This window comes from Bos taurus, chromosome 13 (genome assembly GCF_002263795.3).
Source record: "Bos taurus isolate L1 Dominette 01449 registration number 42190680 breed Hereford chromosome 13, ARS-UCD2.0, whole genome shotgun sequence".
NCBI classification, from domain to species: domain Eukaryota; kingdom Metazoa; phylum Chordata; class Mammalia; order Artiodactyla; family Bovidae; genus Bos; species Bos taurus.
In genome coordinates, this window is record NC_037340.1 from 58,007,271 (window position 1) to 58,026,975 (window position 19,705).

At 46.5% G+C, this 19,705-nt stretch overlaps 1 protein-coding gene across 2 annotated transcripts in view; it reads right to left on the reverse strand.

Moving 5' to 3' along the window:
* Positions 1-19,705, reverse strand: part of RAB22A (RAB22A, member RAS oncogene family) — a 48,247-nt gene that overhangs the window by 9,953 nt on the left and 18,589 nt on the right. For both annotated transcript variants that reach the window (XR_009496794.1, NM_001099165.2), the window contains 1 exon segment: positions 5,614-5,695. Coding sequence is in view for 1 of the 2 variants with exons in the window: in NM_001099165.2 (NP_001092635.1) it covers positions 5,614-5,695 (82 nt within the window). In the remaining variant the exon portion in view is untranslated.

The window sequence follows — 19,705 nt, forward strand, 5'->3', positions numbered from 1 at the left end:
CCCCACCCCCCTCTTTTTTTTCTTTTTAACAACTTCTGGGTCTCCAGTCACACATACGTTTGATCATTTGAATTTGTCTCTAGGTACCATGTTCCTGTATTTCTACTCTCTGTTCTTCTGATTTGTTAATTTGTCACTTATCTGGTGGATTTTTCATTTTAGATCTTACAGTTTTCAGTTTTAGCATTTTCATTTATCAGTTGCCATTTTGTGTGAGACTCCCCATCTGTAGTTACATATTTAAAATATCTGGTTTCCGTTATCTTCTCTGAAGTGTTAGAATACTGGCTTATCACCCTTAGATGGTTTTACACGTGGTTAGGGTGAGTCTATGTGGGTCTCTACTCCTAAGACATGGCCCTTTGGCAGTTTCTGGGGGATCCTAGGGTATTGATTAAGCCTTACGTAACAGGCAGGACTGGATTCTAAACCCTGCTTATTCTCACGAGCAGCAGCAGGACCTCTGCTCAGTCCCGTCATGGCCTCTCCAGCTGTTGGCTTCTGTTGAGGCCCTTAGTGTCACTCCCGTGCTTTCACAATTTGAGGGTTAAGCAAAGCCAGGAAAGGGATTTATAAGCTGATTTTCAGGGCTTCCTGCCTTGTGGGATTCATCTTTTCTGGGATGTGCCTCCTCTTTTCCCAGCTGCTCTAGCAACCTTGACCTCTGCCCTCAAATACTGTGAGCTATGAAGACAGCCCCCCACTTGAGTTCTGGCTACCCTGTGCTGCATGGTCGTGGGTGTGCCTTCTGGGGGAAAAGCCATGAAAACGTGAGTCTCATTCGATGTCATTCCCCTTTCAGTCCCTGACTGTATCTGGCGGCTCCAAAGGACCTTCGGAGTTGTTTTTTAATGCTTTGCCCAGTGTTTATACATAACTGTTATCTGTGTGAGGATTAGCCTGTTACAAGCTACTCCTCCATGACTGACACTGAAACTCTTTCTATATACCGTACTTGTGGTATAAAAAAAGAAGGCAGCAGCTTACAAAGAGACTCAAAGGATGTGAGCATAGTTCTGCTCCCAATCAGGCCCTAAATCGGGGGATGGACAGCTTTTTCTGGAAAAGGCCAGTGGTAAACACGTTAGGCTTTGTGGATCACGTGATCTCTGCCGCAACTCCTCAACTCTACCATGGAAGCAAGAGAGCAGCCACAGACAGCAAGTTAACAAATAAACACAGCTGTGCTCTGAAAAAACAGGAAGTAAGCTGGATCTGGCCTGAGAGCCACAGTGTGGACCCTGGTCATAGATGTTAAGCGATGTGTACACGTTTTCCTGATTTCAAACTTGAGTATATCCCTTATGTGACTCCTGTGACAACAAATGACTCCAAGTCTTCCTGGCACTCTGACCTCTAGAAATGGTCGTCAGGAGAAACCACATTAAGATTCAGGGACATAAATCTTCAAGACTGGATGCAGTGTCTATTAGACTTCGGTTAAGAACCTTTTTTTTTTACATGATCACACACAGATGGCAAGTATTTGAAATACTGCTGCTACAGTTACGGAGCACTTCTGACATGGATGTGAGGTACACGTTTGCGCAACAGCTAGGTCTGTCACTATGCTTCTGGAGGACTCCTTGTTGGTGAAGGAAGATTGGTGGGGAAAGATCATTTTAAATTAATTCATTTAGGGATGAAAAGGTCTGAAAAGGCTCTGTCTTGAGAAAAAAATTATGAAAACAAGTTTTATTTTATCTGATATTAGAAAAAACTTTGGCTTATTATTGCAGCCAGTTTCTTGAATGAACACTGAGTCAAAGTTGATTGATAAATGGACCATGATTCTTCTGATAGGATCATGTTGTTCTTGTTCAGTCACTAAGTCACGTCCGACTCTTTGCAACCCTGTGAACTGGAGCACACCAAGCTCCCGTGAACCACATGCTGGCACAACATGGTATCTATTTTTCATTTCGTGTTTGCCCTTCCTAGTCCTGTCACAGGAAGGGAACTTTTACAAAATATCTGAGGACTCCCATCGGTTTTCCCTAGGCCTTTTGATACACACATCATTATCTTCTGAGGCACTTATGTCATCACTTTGATCAGTAGCTTTCTCTTCACTTAATTTAAGAAGCTCCCTACCATCAATGGCTTCGTATAACATCTGTGGAATTCTCCAAATCACTTTCACTGACTTAATGAAATTACTTTGCAATCAGTTGTGACTGGACCATCAAGGATAATCCATCTGTGAAGACGTGAGGGTCAAATGGGAAGGATGTCCGAATGGTCAGTTCATCATGAATGGCTACATCTTAGGATGACTTCTGATTCCATGATAAATCTCATTACAGAGAACTGAATAACAAATACATAGATATTAGAAATGCCTCATTTGAGGCATGCACTGCTCACATGACAAAAGTAGGGGGAGGATCTGGGCCTGCTTCCCTGTGCCAGAGTAGGGCTCGCAATTAAATGACATAAATCCACCGGTATCAGTGCTGAGCACCAGGGGTTGAGCACATAGATGTGAGGACAGCCCCTGCCCCCAAGGAGCTAACAGAAGATAAACAGGCAAGGAGACGGGGTACAACCTGGGGGTTGTGGGCAATCACAAGGATGGTTCAGAATACAAAGAAATACACTGAAGAGTCTACCTGCTAATTGGTCTACCTGATACCAGAGCACCAGGTCAGGCCCTGTGCTAGGCCCTGGGACCATAACCCCGTGGGCCTGGTTCTCAGTTTCTCGTCTGTGGGGAGAGCCTGTCAGGAGAGGTGTGTGGACAGGTAGCTACTTACAACTTGGAATGAGGGTCCTGAGGGAAATGAATAGAGCACATGAGTCTGAGCGAACTCCGGGGGTTGGTGATGGACAGGGAGGCCTGGTGTGCTGTGATTCATGGGGTCGCAAAGAGTCGGACACGACTGAGCGACTGAACTGAACTGATGTACAACGAGCTGGGGTGGTGCTGAGGTGCAGAGGGATGAGGGGAAACAGGAGGGTGTGATGCTGAACCTGGGACGGAAAGGCTGGTAAGGAGCCAGATGGCCATGCCCTGCGTGAAGGGACAGTCTTCTGGTGCAAGGAGTGCTATGTGTGAAGGCCGACTCTGGTGTGTCTGAGGACATGAACGGAGGCCCCTGGGCTGGAACTCAGAAGGTGAGGGGAGGCTGGACAGGAGGCCCTGGAGAGCAGGCGGTGCAGGCCATGAGGGCTCCGCACACCCCTGGACAGGGTGCGGCTCCCAGGAGAGGGGCAGCCGGCAGTTCCTGAGGAGCTGAGCAGGAGGGTTAACAGAGTCTGATTCAGGTTTTCATAAGGGAACCCTAGGTCCTGTGAGGAGAACAGACACAGGGTGACGGGGCTGGGAGGAGGGAAGGCAGGGAGACCAGTGACCGAGAGAGGAACTCTTGGGTGAGAGTGAGAGGTGGCAGGCCACTGATAGTGGACACAGGGAGAAGTGAGTAGACTTAGAAGCTACAGCTGTCAGGACAGCTAAAGGGGAGAGAGCACCTCCAGACTCACACCTCAACGAGGTGGGCCTGTGGCAAACTGAGGAAGGCAGGGGTGGTGGGGAAAGCCCCCTCAAAGCAACATGGGATGAGAGTTTTGAAGGCTGAACACGCATTCTCCAGGCTAACGCTGGGAGGGAGGGTGTTCCAAGCAGAGGGAATGACGGGACATGGGTATGAGGCAGGCACTGGCCTGGTGACGGCAGATCTGAAAGGTTTGGTCGGTCTTGGAGGATGAACTGGTGGGAGGAGGTGACAATGGAGAGTCTGGCGGAGGCTGGCACCATCCAGGCCCAAAAGGCTGTGTCTGGGACAAACAAGCAGGAAAGGCTCACAGAGGCGCCCTGGAGGATTTTCACAGCATTTCTGATTCGCTGTTGATGTTGAGCTCTTCTTAAACCCTATGATTTGGCAACGACCAGCTGGAGTGGGGGTGCACGGCCAGCGTCCCTCTCCTGATAGTCTCCACGGCGCAGGGCTCTGCTGGGCAGGCCTCCTGGGCCCAGCTGCCTCATCTGTATTCCCAGCGCGAGCCTTTGGCTGGCTCAGTGATCGAGCTCCAGGTAGGGGTGAGGGACATTTGCATCTCAGAGCAATGACTCCTGGTGCAGAATCAATTAGAGGTGGGGAAACAAGAGGCAGGCAGACCAGCTAATTACAAAACTTAACAGAATTCTGCTATCATGGCAACAGCAAGAGAGACGCATAAACCCTCGTGTTATTCTTTTTTTACGTTCTGAAAAAAAAAAGAGATGTTATACATCACTGTGTCTATGAAGACAGGCTCTGATTCAAGGCATAATGGAATCTATATTATAGTAGGATGCTTTATGATGAGGGCTTTGCTGTCTCATCAAATATATGGGAGGGGTAACTGAGATGTGGGATTCACTGAAAGGGTACATATATTACTGGTATGAAGAGCCATGAGTTTGTGGCTAATAGGCTGGATGCCAGGGCTATGTCTGTGGACATACTCAGGGAGGCTCTGTGGGAGGCGGCCCTTCTGAAGGATGGGCGAGTGATGCTTGGCCAAGGCCCACCCACCTCAGCACACATGGCCCAGACAACGCAGGAGCCGTGGGGACTGGAGACCAAGCAGACACATCTCGATGAGGAAGTGGACATAGGTGTGACATCCAGTGGTTTAAAAAAATAACACAGAACAGAAGAAACCAAACAGAACGAACTTGAGATGTGAAATCTGTACGAATGTGCAATGTCTACACCAGGACAAAAGGAACGCCTTGTTGTGCTCTCCTCCATTTGTCTGTGATGATGCTTGTCGGGTTTTACACCATTCGAAGCATCTATGCTGTCTCAGATAAGACTGTGGGGACAGACTATTTCTCCTGATTACTTCCGCTATACTTTTAAGAGCTTTAAGATAGCACAGCGCATCCATCATATGTTCTGTTTTGATAACACTGTTTGAAAACAAAATTAAACAGGAGCTGAATAATGGGGCAGCTGCCAGACACACCTCAACAGGGAACTCAACACAGGGAAGAATGGGGCGGCAGCAGCAGCCAGACCCTTCCCCACTTTCCTGTCCCGTCCCATTTGGGTGGGCTTTGTCAAATCCTCTTCTGCACCGAGGTACCATGGCCCTGGCCCCACTTCTGGCCCAGGCCCTCCCAAGGCAGACAGCCATCCAGGACAACTTTATCATCAGGCGTTTAATAAGCACTATTGCATGGCACAGTGTTAGCTCATCCATTTCACTTAAAGTCTCAAACTTTATATGCTGTTAAAGTTCCCTCTTTAGCTCTTAAAAGGCGGCTATAATGAGATGTGCTTCACTCTCCCTTCCTACCACTAATTCTTTTATATCTCTGCTCAAGGATGGAGCCCCAAAATTACACACCATGCTCTGAGAGGGGTTTCATCAGGCCTGTTAGTCAGGATTTACTTGAAGACACTAAAATATATATAAATGCCCTCAGTGCCCACGAGCACTTTCTCCATCTGTGGACTTCGTGGTTCTAGTTGAGCAGGAAAGGGCTGGCCGCGCAAATGGGAACGTGTGTGTCTCCGGTGCAGAGAAGGGCAGTGAGTGACGTGAAGCGACGGGACCCAGCATTGCACTGGTGCTTTCACCTGGGCCTCAGGAAAACACATAGTGATGCAAAGGGTGACTTACTCGTTCTTGTCCAGCTGTGTCCCAGATGAGGAATTTATGTAGTTCATTTTGGTACTGGACAGTCTTGGTCATAAAAGATGCCCTACAAAGAGAGACCTAAACGATCAGAACACAGGTATTTAAACCACGTCACCAGCCCGAGTTGGAAACATCGCTTAGACCCCACAGTTCTCACACTCCTGCTCCACACTACATTCTGACTGTGGTCCTCTTTGGAGTATGAATGAGACACTCAGATGCTGGCTGCATGCTCTAAGATGGAAGGGTTCTTTGGCTTGTGGCTGCCTAAACTTCACATCAAAAGAACCATGAGATAATTTGATAATCCAGACATTAGCCTCCCTTGTAATATACTCAAGCTGTTCTTCAGAAAGATGGCACCATGGGAAAACTTTTGTGAAAACCTGTGTGTCCAGGAAATGAGTGTACTAGTAATGAGCAGTAGGTCATTTGGCTTTGTCCTCAGCCCATTCCTAAACCAAAGGATCATGTGAAGAGCTAGTGTTAGACTAGGGTTAATAAAACTAAAATACCAACAAGACGCACAAAGACTCCCAATCACCACCTCTGTGTTTCAGTAACAGATCGGCCCCCCACTGGTTGTCCTGCTAGGCCACCCCAGTCCTGGGTGGAGAAGGAATGCTCCTGTACAGGTTTTCCTGCTCTCTGCGAGGGACTGCTCCATGCAGGGGCCTCTGAAGGCAGGGCCAGGGGCTTGTGCTTTTGGGACAACCTGTGAGGAACTGTGGAACACGTGCCTAGACCCTCTGGAGGCTCCTGGATGAAGATTCTAGAGGCCTGTCCCAGGCCAGCGCTAGCTCCAATGTTACCTTCTACTCTCCCAACCCACCAGAAAGCTCCCTGCTGGGAAGTCCTTTGTCTCCCAGCCTCCTCCGGGCATCCCAGTCTGGCAGAAGAACCCAGGGATGATTATGTCTTCTTTCCCACTGAATAAACCTTATGGGGCTGAGGGTCAAGCTGTGCTCTTGGAATCACACCCTCATCATCCTAATCAGGACAATGAACTCAATGGCTAGACATTTTCACATATTCTGAATCTGAAATATCTTTGAAGAGATTCAAGTAGCAGTTACATAATTTTCAAGAAAGTGCAAGCTGAAATCAATAGAATGACTTTCTGAAGCATTACTGAGCTTAGGTTAAGTATCAGAATCCTTAGTTAAAAAACTTTTTACACTTGCCATGGTTAAATCAGGATGTGTACCAGGACTTCTCACTTTAAGGAAGATCTAAGCCTTCACACGGAACACAGCCTTGTCTGACTCAATGAAACTAAGCCATGCTGTGTGGGGCCACCCTAGACAGGTGGGTCATGGTGGAGAGGTCTGACAGAATGTGGTCCTCTGGAGAAGGGAATGGCAAACCACTTCAGTATTCATGCCTTGAGAATCCCATGAACAGTATGAAAAGGCAAGATGATAGGATACTGAAAGAGAAACTCCCCAGGTCAGTAGGTGCCCAATATGCTACTGGAGATCAGTGGAGAAATAACTCCAGAAAGAATGAAGGGATGGAGCCAAAGCAAAAACAATACCCAGTTGTGGATGTGACTGGTAACAGAAGCAAGGTCTGATGCTGTAAAGAGCAATATTGCATAGGAACCTGGAATGTCAGGTCCATGAATCAAGGCAAATTGGAAGTGGTCAAACAAGACATGGCAAGAGTGAAAGTCGACATTCTAGGAATCAGTGAACTAAAATGCACTGGAATGGTTAATTTAACTCAGATGACCATTATATCTACTACTATGGGCAGGAATCCCTTAGAAGAAATGGAGTGGCCATCATGGTCAACAAGCGAGTCTGAAATGCAGTACCTGGATGCAATCTCAAAAATGACAGAATGATCTCTGTTCATTTCCAAGGCAAACCATTCAATATCACAGTAATCCAAGCCGATGCCCCACCCAGTAACAGCGAAGAAGCTGAAGTTGAACGGTTCTATGAAGACCTATAAGACCTTTTAGAACACGCAAAAAAGATGTCCTTTTCATTATAGGGGACTGGAATGTAAAAGTAGGAAGTCAAGAAACACCTGGAGTAACAGGCAAATATGGCCTTGGAATACAGAATGAAGCAGGGCAAAGGCTAATAGAGTTTTGTCAAGAGAATGCGCTGCTCATAGCAAACACCCACTTCCAACAACACAAGAGAAGACTCTACACATGGAAATCACTAGATGGTCAACACTGAAATCAGACTGATTATATTCTTTGCAGCCAAAGATGGAGAAGCTCTATACAGTCAGCAAAAACAAAACCGGGAGCTGACTGTGGCTCAGATCATGAACTCCTTATTGCCAAATTCAGACTTAAATTGAAGAAAGTAGGAAAACCACTAGACCACTCAGGTATGACCTAAATCAAATCCCTTATGATTATACAGTGGAAGTGAGAAATAGATGTAAGGGACTAGATCTGATAGATAGAGTGCCTGATGAACTTGTGACATTGTACAGGAGACAAGAATCAAGACCATCCCCATGGAAAAGAAATGCAAAAAAGCAAAATGGCTGTCTGGGGAGGCCTTACAAATAGCTGTGAAAACAAGAGAAGTCAAAAGCAAAGGAGAAAAGGATATAAGCATCTGAATGCAGAGTTCCAAAGAATAGCAAGGAGAGATAGGAAAGCCTTCCTCAGGGATCAGTGCAAAGAAATAAGAGGAAAACAACAGAATGGAAAACACTAGAGATCTCTTCAAGAAAATTAGAGATACCAAGGGAACATTTTATGCAAAGATGGGCTCAATAAAGGACAGAAAATGGTATGGACCTAACAGAAGTAGAAGATATTAAGAAGAGGTGGCAAGAATACACAGAAGAACTGTACAAAAAAGATCTTCACGACCAAGATAATCACGATGGTATGATCACTCACCTAGAGCCAGACATCCTGGAATGTGAAGTCAAGTGGGCCTTAGAAAGCATCACTACGAACATTATTTCAAATCCTGAAAGATGATGCTGTGAAAATGCTGCACTCAATATGCCAGCAAATTTGGAAAACTCAGCAGTGGCCACAGGACTGGAAAAGGTCAGTTTGCATTCCAATCCCAAAGAAAGGCAATGCCAAAGAATGTTCAAACTACCGCACAACTGCACTCATCTCACACGCTAGTAAAGTAATGCTCAAAATTTTCCAAGGCAGGCTACAGCAATACGTGAACCATGAACTTCCAGATGTTCAAGTTGGATTTAGAAAAGGCAGAGGAACCAGAGATCAAATTGCCAACATCCGCTGGATCATGGAAAAAGCAAGAGTTCCAGAAAAACATCTATTTCTGCTTTATTGACTATGCCAAAGCCCTTGACTGCATGGATCACAATCAATTGTGGAAAATTCTGAAAGAGATGGGAATACCAGACCACCTGATCTGCCTCTTGAGAAACCTGTATGCAGGTCAGGAAGCAACAGTTAGAACTGGACATGGAACAACAGACTGGTTCCAAATAGGAAAAGGAGTACGTCAAGGCTGTATATTGTTACTGTGCTTATTTAACTTATATGCAGAGTACATCATGAGAAATGCAGGGCTGGAAGAAACACAAGCTGGAATCAAGATTGCCAGGAGAAATATCAATAACCTCAGATACGCAGATGACACCACCCTTATGGCAGAAAGTGAAGAAAAAAGTCTCTTGATGAAAGTGAAAGAGGAGACTGAAAAAGTTGGCTTAAAGCTCAACATTCAGAAAACTAAGATCACGGCATCTGGTCCCATCACTTCATGGGAAATAGATGTGGAAACAGTGTCAGACTTTATTTTTTGGGGCACCAAAATCACTGCAGATGGTGACTGCTGCCATGAAATTAAAAGACACTTATTCCTTGGAAGGAACGTTATGACCAACCTAGAGAGCATATTTGGAGAAGGAAACGGTAACCCACTCCAGTGTTCTTGCCTGGAGAATCCCAGGGACAGGGGAACCTGGTGGGCTGCCGTCTATGGGGTCGCACAGAGTCGGACACGACGGAAGCGACTTAGCAGCAGCAGCAGATAGCATATTAAAAAACAGAGACATTACTTTGCCAACAAAGGTCCATCTAGTCAAGGCTATGGTTTTTCCAGTAGTCATGTATGGATGTGAGAGTTGGACTGTGAAGAAAGCTGAACACCGAAGAATTGATGCTTTTGAACTATGGTGTTGGAGAAGACTCGAGAGTCCCTTGGACTGCAAAGAGATCCAACCAGTCCATTCTAAAGGAGACCAGTCCTGGGTGTACTTTGGAAGGACTGATGCTAAAGCTGAAACTCCAATACTCTGGCCACCTCATGCAAAGAGTTGACTCATTGGAAAAGACTCTGATGCTGGGAGGGATTGGGGGCACGAGGAGAAGGGGACGACAGAGGATGAGATGGCTAGATGGCATCACTGACTCAATGGACATGAGTTTGAGTAAACTCCGAGAGCTGGTGATGGACAGGGAGGCCTGGTGTGCTGCGATTCATGGGGTTGCAAAGAGTCAGACACGACTGAGCAACTGAACTGAACTGAAGCCTTCAAAAAGCCTTAGTTATTGTGAAGATGAAATGATATGATATAGTGAAAATGCTCTGCAAATTATAAAGTACTGTCTCTAAACAAGGTATTATTATTGTTATTATTATTAAAGGCAGCACCAGGAAATGTCTTAGTTTAGACTTTGCTATATTAGTCCTAAGCGCTTGCAACTCAGTCCTCCATCAATTATGGCTGTGCTGTCAGAGGTACAACAGGCACCGGGCCTATAAACGGAGCCAGAGCATGCAGCATGCCCAAACTAGCTGCTCAGAGGGCAAGAGGAGAAATATGCTTCACGGAGACAAAAGCTGAGAGAGTTACACGCAACGTTAAAAGGAAGTGTTTCGCTTCTGGGATCAGAATTCACTGAGGTCCAAACTACCTGCCAACCATCTCCCTTTTACTGAGAGTATAGATTCATGACTCAGACAAGTGGCAGCTACTATGAATGTAAGGATCTTATGGGATTAAACCCAACTTCCGGTCTGTGACCTTAGACCACCCATCCCTTCTCTCCCGTGGATGCTCTCAACACAACTCCCTCACAACTCCTTGTCATGCCTCCACATCTACTGGTCTCTTGTCCTTGTATTGCCAGTGTCACTGGCCAAACTGCCAATTCTTTAGGGTCTTATCTGTCCTGTCTCAACCACCCAGGACAGCCTCTCTCCCTGCTTATTCTGCACACAGGTGGAGTGGCTGTCCCGCTGGACGAAAAGTCCCCAAGCCAGGACTGGTGTGGGGACGATCCTATGTCAGCTGGGCCCACCCCAGGCCTCTTCTTCCACCCAGCAACAATCCCACACTCCTATGACTGACTGTTTTCCAGCCCCTAGCCGCTGCCTGCCACCCCTTGTTCCCAGGCCAGCAGCTTGTTTCTTCCTTCTCAGAGAAGACAGAGGTTATAAGCCCAAGCTCCGCAACATAGTCCCCAGTCAACCCTCCCACTTGACAATGAACTCATTTCATTCACACCAGCTGTAACCCCCACTTTTCTGATTCTGCTTGTCTTTATTCACCTATCACCTCGGCCCTGACCATGAGCCCAGCACAACCCGCCTAGGCCACTGCAGACATCAAGCTGGTCTCCTTCCCCCAGACTTGAATCCTTCTAATTGTTCCTGCTTCTGACTTCACGCTGACAGTTCCTTTTCTGTGAATACTTTCCCCTCTGGCCAAACGCTCCTCAGGCTTTAGGTCTTAGCTCAACTGCCAACAGTCACAGAAATGTGTGTGGTCCACCCAAGCCAGGTGGCTTCACATCTCAACTTCACCCTGCAACACACACCATCCCATTTTGTCCTCAGCGTGTCTGCCACAAGGCCTGTACAATGTCTGCCTGGCTTATTTGTCTATTTTTAAATTTATCTGTTAAATGCCAGGAAGTATGGACCTTGCGGTTCAGGTCTTCTTCTGTAACAGGGGCATCTTCCTCACCTCCCTGCTGGCTACCCTGGAATTCTGACAAAACATCTACTATGTTGCTATAAGCCACCTGGCCTTCCATGATGTCCACAGTTTCAGGGAGTCTCAGCCAAGCGCTCCCCGGAGCACACAATAAGAAGTACTTTTGAAGCGCAGAGACAGCTGAGATTAGAGGCAACTCGGGGGGCTCTTGAGCCAGGAGTGTGGCCTCTAGGGGGTGGGGTGGGGTGCCACCAGCAGGGCTGACCACGCCCAGGGACATCCTCACGACCTGCTCCCGCTCAGCCATTAGGCCAGCTCCCAGGCATCTTGCCGGAGATGGGTTCTCAGAACCCTGCTAAGGAAGCAGCAGCGATGCTGGACGGGGCCCAGCGCAAGTGGTGGTGATGGGACAACCAAACCCCTCCTCCCCGCGCCCCCGAAGCCTCTCACTGCAACAGGCATCTCTGTGGATTTCTGAGAACCAGAGGGCTTGGCCTGTCACACCAGTAAGGACCACCTCTTTCGGCTGGACTGATCTAGAGTGATGACGCTGGGGCTCGGGGTAGGCATGGGGCGAGAGGCGCACTAGGCAGAAGGCCTCCAGCATGGCCCACGCTTCAGGGTTTCATCTGCGGAGGACATGCTCTCCTGAATCTGACTGACTGCAGCTCTGCTCCACCGTCGGGACACTTCATCCCTGTCCCCACACTAACGGCAGTGAAGACGGGGCTTAATTTCACTCCACCCTCACAGCAGTCTGTCTCCAGTTCTGAGTTCTCAATCAGAACGTGGTGTCGGCCTTCCACGGAAACATTGGTCTGCAGCTCTTCTTTGTTACTTTCATCCACTCTGAGAGAACTGTCTGGCTCTCCATTTTATATTTAATCTACACTTGAACTTTAGTCCCTGAGGTAAATTCAAAATTGGACCCTCATCTTCAAGCGGGACCACTACAATTTCTCCCTCCCAGCGTCACTCCATCCCAGGATCACTCCTTTAATGCTCAAGTTAAATGACACGGACGGTAGGATAAGTTCATATCTGGCTCTCTGAAAAACAGGCAATGGCTTCCTGCCATCCAAATGACACATTTTTATTTTCCAGCCTGCCATTTACCTGTCTGACACCCTTATTTTTCACTACTAACCCATCTCTCTTCACTCTGTCTAGGCAGATCTTATTACCTCTTTAATCTAAAATCCCTACTAGCATTATTTCCTAAAGCTAGATTGCCTTTCATAAACTTCTCCATTTTTTCCAGACATTCCACATCACCACAATCTTTGGTGGGAGCAGGAGTTCCCAATCGAAGTACTTGCTACAAGGGGTTTTAAAAACGCCTTTCCTTTACCTGCAGTGGACTCGCTGGGCTTCTGCAAAACACAGGTATGACCTGGCTCACAGTCTAGTACCCCTGAGCCCTTTTCTTGGAATGACACACAGATGCTGTCATCCTCATGATGGTGAAAGTGAAAGGTGCTCAGGCGTGTGCCACTCTTTGCAACTCTATGGACTCTACAGCCCATGGAATTCTCCAGGCCAGAATACTGGAGTGGGCAGCCGTTCCCTTCTCTAGGGGATCCTCCCAACCCAGGGATCGAACCCAGGTCTCCTGCATTGCAGGTGGATTCTTTACCAGCTAAGCCACCAGGGAAACCCCCTCATAACGGTATGTGGTGCCTTTTAATGAGTGTCCATAACCTCAGCTCTGTATGCAAGTTCCAGAATCTCATGTACCTTTAAACTCTACCATTTCTCAGACTCACGAGATCTACCATTTCTCAGACTCATGAGGTCTAAGGGCTGACGTGCCATTTCGTACCACCCTGCAGAGGGCCCCCTCCTGGGAGGCTCCACCCACCTGCACCAGAGCCGTGGGTGCACACGAGATGGTTGAATCCACAGGCTCATTCACGGGTCACCCTGAGCAAATTCTCCAGGACCTTTTACACTGTTGTCATTCTAAGACTGTTTGTGAAAATATTTAAACTCAATGAAGACACTACTCTAAACCTAAAGATAATTAAATTTAACAATGAAGAGTTCAGCATCTCTTTTCCTAAGTTTGTTAAGAATAAGTTAACCCAACAGGAAAATCGTTTGCATCACATACAGTAAAATCAACAGTCACAGGAAGGAATGAGCTGCCCCGACTGAGTGGTCATAATGGTGAGTGCTCTTCTCGTCCACCATACGTGTGGCCCCACTGAGTCCTTCGTGTGAGCCTCCGGGGCAGATCTGATTTGTCAGCACCAGTTTGTAGACAAGCCGTGGAGGGGACGGAGAAGGACAGCAGCACAGCTAGGACCCTCGTCAGGCAAGACCTCGAGCCTGGTCTTGGAACCATAGCACCACAGGACCGTAGTGCGCCTGGGGGGTGACTCCCTCAAACACATGCGAGCAGGAACCCCAGGCAGGCAGAGTGAGTGCAGCCTCATCCCTGTCCCCAGGAGGCTCACAGGTAAAGCCACACCTGAGTCCCTAGGGGAGCAGTGACTCCAGGTGTGGGAGGCTGGATGACCACCCCACCCCTCCACTCCCACCCTAGAGGATGGCCACATTCCAACCCTAGAACCTGTGAATATGTTACTTCCCACTGCAAAAGGGGCACCTTACAGATACAATTAGGTTAAAAATCTCATGTTGGGGTAAGGATCCTGGATTAATGAGACAGTGCAACATAATCACAACAGTCCTTAGAAGGAGACCAGAAGTTGGAGCCAGAGATGGTGATGGAACATGGAAGGAGAGAGCAGGACTGTGTGCCCTGAAGATGGGTGAAGGGCATCTTCCGGGGTGCTGCTCCCTTCCCCTGTGTTGTGAGGAGCTCTCTTGCACTGGAGCTTGTTCTCCAGAGGGTGCTGGGCCTGAAGTGACCAGGGGCCCACCACCTGGCCTGGTTTCAGGGCCCTGGTGTTGGGGGAGGAGAGCCATGCCCTGCTTCTCCCCCCAGCCTTCTGGTTTGTTACTATTCTGCACTCTTAACACCTGACAATAAACATTGTCCATGCCAACAGAGGCTGGACGACAGGACGCCCCTGGAAGCTGGAGGTCAAGGAAGCCAGTTCCCTCCTCACAGCCTCAGGGTAACCAGCTCTGTCAAGACCCCGGCTTTAGCCAGCGAAACTGATTTTGGACTTCCAGAACTGTAAGATGATAAATTTGCTATATTTTGTGACAGCAGCAAACAGAAACTACTACACCAGGGAGGACTTCATGAGAAGGGCTGAAGTTTGAGCTGAACCCAGAAGTTTAAGGGGGGTGTCTGCCCAGCAGAGGCCCAGCAACAAGACCCGAGAGGGGGTGGGGACACATTCTACAAGAGAAAAGGCAGGAAGAGAAGCAGAGAATGATGAAAATGTGCAAGAATGCCAGTGGTTCTGCAGGGCGAGCCTGGTGAGGCAGGGCTGGGGTGGTAACCACATGAAAGGCTCCGGGTAGGGTGGGGGCAGATGGGGGGTGAAGGTCTACAAGATGCTGCACCTTCACACTGATAAGCCTCGGCTCTGTGAGGCCCTGTTTCCTGTTCATCAGGATCTCCCAAAGGCCAGGGTGTCACCATCACCATTTCTGCCATATTCGTGCTCCAGCGCTCTTACTTACTGCTGAATGGTGTAAAAAAATTCATTCTTCTATTTTTTTTTTTAACTTAAACTTGTCTGAGCATTAATACTGGTAAAATTAAAATCCCACAGGATTCAGGGACTAGTTTTGTATTTTCTAACACACAATGAAATACTTCACAGTATAAATTTAAAACTTCCACCTGTGCACTGTGTGGAGTCATCTGAAGGGTGATGTTCTGGGAGAGACAGCTGAGAGTGCGAGGAGCCCCAAGGGGAGGAAGGGATGGTGTCACCAGATCTGTTTGAAAGCTGAATTCTGGAAGTGCGCAACAGATACCTTCCGCCAGATACCAAGCCCTTAATAATCCATGGGTGAGTGAGATGGATGTCTATTTTTAAAGACCTTACGGGGTAGAAGTGGAGATGGAATTCTAGGCAAAACCCAGGGAAACTGAGCATCGCTGAGTGCTCGAACAAGACGGACAGAAATGGAGGTGAGCTCTGAGGCCATGAGAGGGTCCTGCAGAAAGATGGGGTTGGCTTGATGGGTGTGAAGGGATACCATGAGGCTGACACCCTAAAGCCACAGGTGTGGGCTGCTGAGAGGGACAGTTCTAAGAAGTTTGAGGCAGGCTTCTGGCTCAGGCAGTGGTGTGTGTGATGTGTGATTCAGGTATTTCCAAACCGTAGTCTGCGCCTTGATTTTCAGAACAGGCAACATGCTCACGGGCTTCATGACCCACAGTGCATACAGCGGGTGCGCTGGACTGAACTCTCCTGCACATCCTTCTCTCCAGCCACTCAACTCCTCGCCCTGGAAACTATCTCATCTGCTTCTCAGGTTGCCTTTCTGATACGCCCATGGTTTACACAGAATATGTGTATGCAGTTTCCCCCGCAACCTTCTTTATTAGCACAGATGGTAGAACATAAAACACACTTTTGATTCTTTCATCCTGTGCTACAACCTAGGAGGTCATCCAGTGTAAGTACAAGAGGTTTTCTCAAGCTGGCCTTTCCCCCTGTATCACATTCTATCGAGTGATTATACTATAAATTATATAATCAGATACCTACTAATCAAGTGCTGCAATTACTAACCTTGGACAGTTACTGCCCTTGTTGTCTGAAACTTACGTGAGTAAGTTTATCTGAAGGATAAAGTCCTAGAAGTAGGATTTCTGGGCAAGGATATGAGACAAGAGCATTCTCACTAAGCATGCGGGCTTTTTAGACAGACTACCCGCTCTGCTTATTAGTTTTGCCACCAACTGGGCAAGTCAATTAACCTCTCTTTGCCTCAGTTCTCTCATTTGAAAACTAGGAATAACTTCAGTACCTAAAACACAGGAATTTAAAACGCTTTAAATTTTACCCAAGTAATATTAATGAACAATAACATGCAGTATAGGGTTTGATGTTTCACATTCTCGTGTAACTACTGTCTAAAACAAGATACAGAACATTTCCCTAAGCCCAGAAAGTTTCCTTATGCCCTTTTCTAGCTAAGTCTTATACCTACCTCAGGCAAACCATTTTTGACCTCTACTTCACAGATGATTTTTGATTGGCCTTTGGTTTCCTATAAATGGACCACCAGGGAAGTCCTCTCCTGACCTGACTTTAAATATAAATTTTATTAGATGAGCTTAGTGGCTAACTGGATGCAGTGGAGGAAGGATCAGTAAATGTGATCACAATTTTGAGGAGTTATCTTGGCTTTCCAGTTCCCCGCCTGGACCCTTTGCCCTGGTTACAGTCACCCAATGTCCAGCGAAGATGGGGACTCCCTCAGAGAGGTTTCTCTGGGCTCGCCTGTGGCCTCAAGTCTCCACAGCTGAGAGCCCACGGGCCCGTCTCCAGCAGCTCCCCCAACTCCTGTCTCTGCAGAGATGGACAGCAGCCAGGGGTCCCTTCTCTGAGTGGCTTGTCACTGTCTGAAGTTGCATTCATTTAGGTTTCTTTGTGAGCTCAGATGTCTAGTGTGCTTTTAAAAATTAATTTTGCTTGTTTTATTTTTTGGACGAGAATCTTCTGACTTCTTATATCTGAACTGTGAGTGCACAGGGCTGTTTTAAGAGTTAAGTGACCACATGTGAAGAATGGAATATGGTACACATTATCACTATTACTTGCGGCATGGAGTGCTTGTACCAATTTCCACTCAGTGGTGGACTCACTGACAAGGCAGCTGAGGCCTCTGGGACGAGAGGGTCGGGAGAGGAGGTCAGAGGCGGACACGTGGTGTCCAGAGTGTGTCTGTAGTGACACAGCAGGGATACACAGTCACTGGAGAAAGGGGATCTTCTTAAAGCTGTGAGTGTGAATGAAGTCACCTGGGAAGACCCAGGACCATGGCAGAAACCCTCCCTGCTTCCACATTTCAGGAGTGGATGCCAAGGCCAAGAAACAGAAAAAAGAGGACCATCCCATAAGGTAGGAAGGAGGAGAATCAGAACTGTATGCCAGGTAACAAGAGGCTCTGCAGTGAAAAAAGTATGCCAAATATTTCTAGAGAGGACAAATACAATAAAATGGCCATTCATGAGTTGATGTTACACTCAGAAACAGTGGTTTCAGTGAAATAACAGGGCAGAAGATGATAAAGAGGAGGATCTGAAATGAATCAGATTGGTAAAGAGAGATGATGACTGTATTCAACTATAAAAATCTTATAATTAAAGAAAATTTTTTTTTACTGCACAAATAATTAAGGGCTAGGCACTGAGGATACACCAGTGGTTATTTTGGATAAGGTTCCCCTTCTCATAGAACTATGGAGTGGTGGGGTCAGACAACAAGTAAGTAAATAAATAGAAAAATGACTATAGTTTTCAATATTTACTATGAAGATAACAAAACATTGTATCATAACAGTGATTAGTATGGTAATTTAAGCAAAAGAAACAAACAAACAAAAGGTACACTGACAAAAAATCAACAGTATTCTAGAACTTTAGAAAAATAATAACTGAAATGAAGAACTTCATAGATAGGTTTAAAATGAGATTAGAATTAGTTGAAAAAGTGATTAATAAACTGGATGAAGGGCCAGGAGAAAATACCTAGTCTAAGGCATGGAGGGAAAAAAAGGAAAATATAGAAAAGAATGGAAGAGGCACACACACAAATTCTAAACTATATGTAATAGCAGTCTGAGAATGTGAGGAGAGAAAATGGAACAATATTGAAGAGATAATGGTTGAGAATTTTCCAACTTGAAAGGCATCAAACCACAGGTTCAAGACATCCTATGAACCCAAGCAGAATGAATAAAACAAAAATCTCACCTAGGCATATCAAAGATAGACTGCTGGAACCTAAGGCCAAAAAGGAAATCTCAAAGGCTCCCAAGAAGAAAATGACACGTTAATATTGAGACAGCAACAAGACTAACACCTGACTTCAATCAAAACAGATGAAGTCATATGAAAATGGGATACATTATATTCAAAGGCCTGCGAGGCAATAACTGAAAACCGAGAATTCTGTATCTAATGAAAAGAGGCCTCAAAACATGATTGTAATCTGCCAAAATAGCTAAAATTAAAAACAACTGATGAAAATGTGGAGCCAACGGACTTTTCATGTAGTGCCGGTAGGAACGGAGAAGAGTATGTAAGCACTATGGAAAACAGCAAGTTCTTATAAACATGCCTTAAAACCTACTGCGGTGCCAGCGTTCAAGACGGCCCTACGGGTACCCGTGGTGCGGATGTCCTTGTGTGTCCCCGCCCACAGCGAGTGAAGCTGTCCCCTGTAACCAGGAGGATATCACGGAAATGAAGGTGAGGTCACAGACATTGTGGCTTCCACCTCGGGCTCCAGTGTTGGGAGGACACTCAGGCAGCCCTATGGAGGGGTCAGTATGGCAAGAGTCAGAATAGCCAGCTAAGCTGCTCCTGATTTCTAACCTTCAAAATCTGTGAGACAGTACAAATTCATTGTTGTTTTAAGCTGCTAAGCTTAGGGTAATCTGTTATACAATGATAAGAAATATGCTCAAAAGTATATGCTCTTCAGGTATATGCTCAAAAGTAATGTGTACAATGCAAAGAAATAGAGGAAAACAACAGAATGGGAAAGACTAGAGATCTCTTCAAGAAAATCAGAGATACCAAGGGAACATTTCATGCAAAGATGGGCATAATAAAGGACAGAAATGGTATGGACCTAACAGAAGCAGAAGATATTAAGAAGAGGTGGCAAGAATACACAGAAGAACTGTACAAAAAAGATCTTCATGACCAAGATAATCACAATGGTGTTATCACTCACCTAGAGCCAGACATCCTGGAATGCAAAGTCAAGTGGGCCTTAGGAAGCATCACTACAAATAAAGCTAGTGGAGGTGTTGGAATTCCAGTTGAGCTATTTCAAATCCTGAAAGATGATGCTGTGAAAGTGCTGCACTCAGTATGTCAGCAAATTTGGAAAACTCAGCAGTGGCCACAGGACTGGAAAAGGTCAGTTTGCATTCAAATCCCAAAGAAAGGCAATGCCAAAGAATGTTCAAACTACCACACAATTGCACTCATCTCACATGCTAGTAAAGTAATGCTCAATATTCTCCAAGGCAGGCTTCAGCAATATGTGAA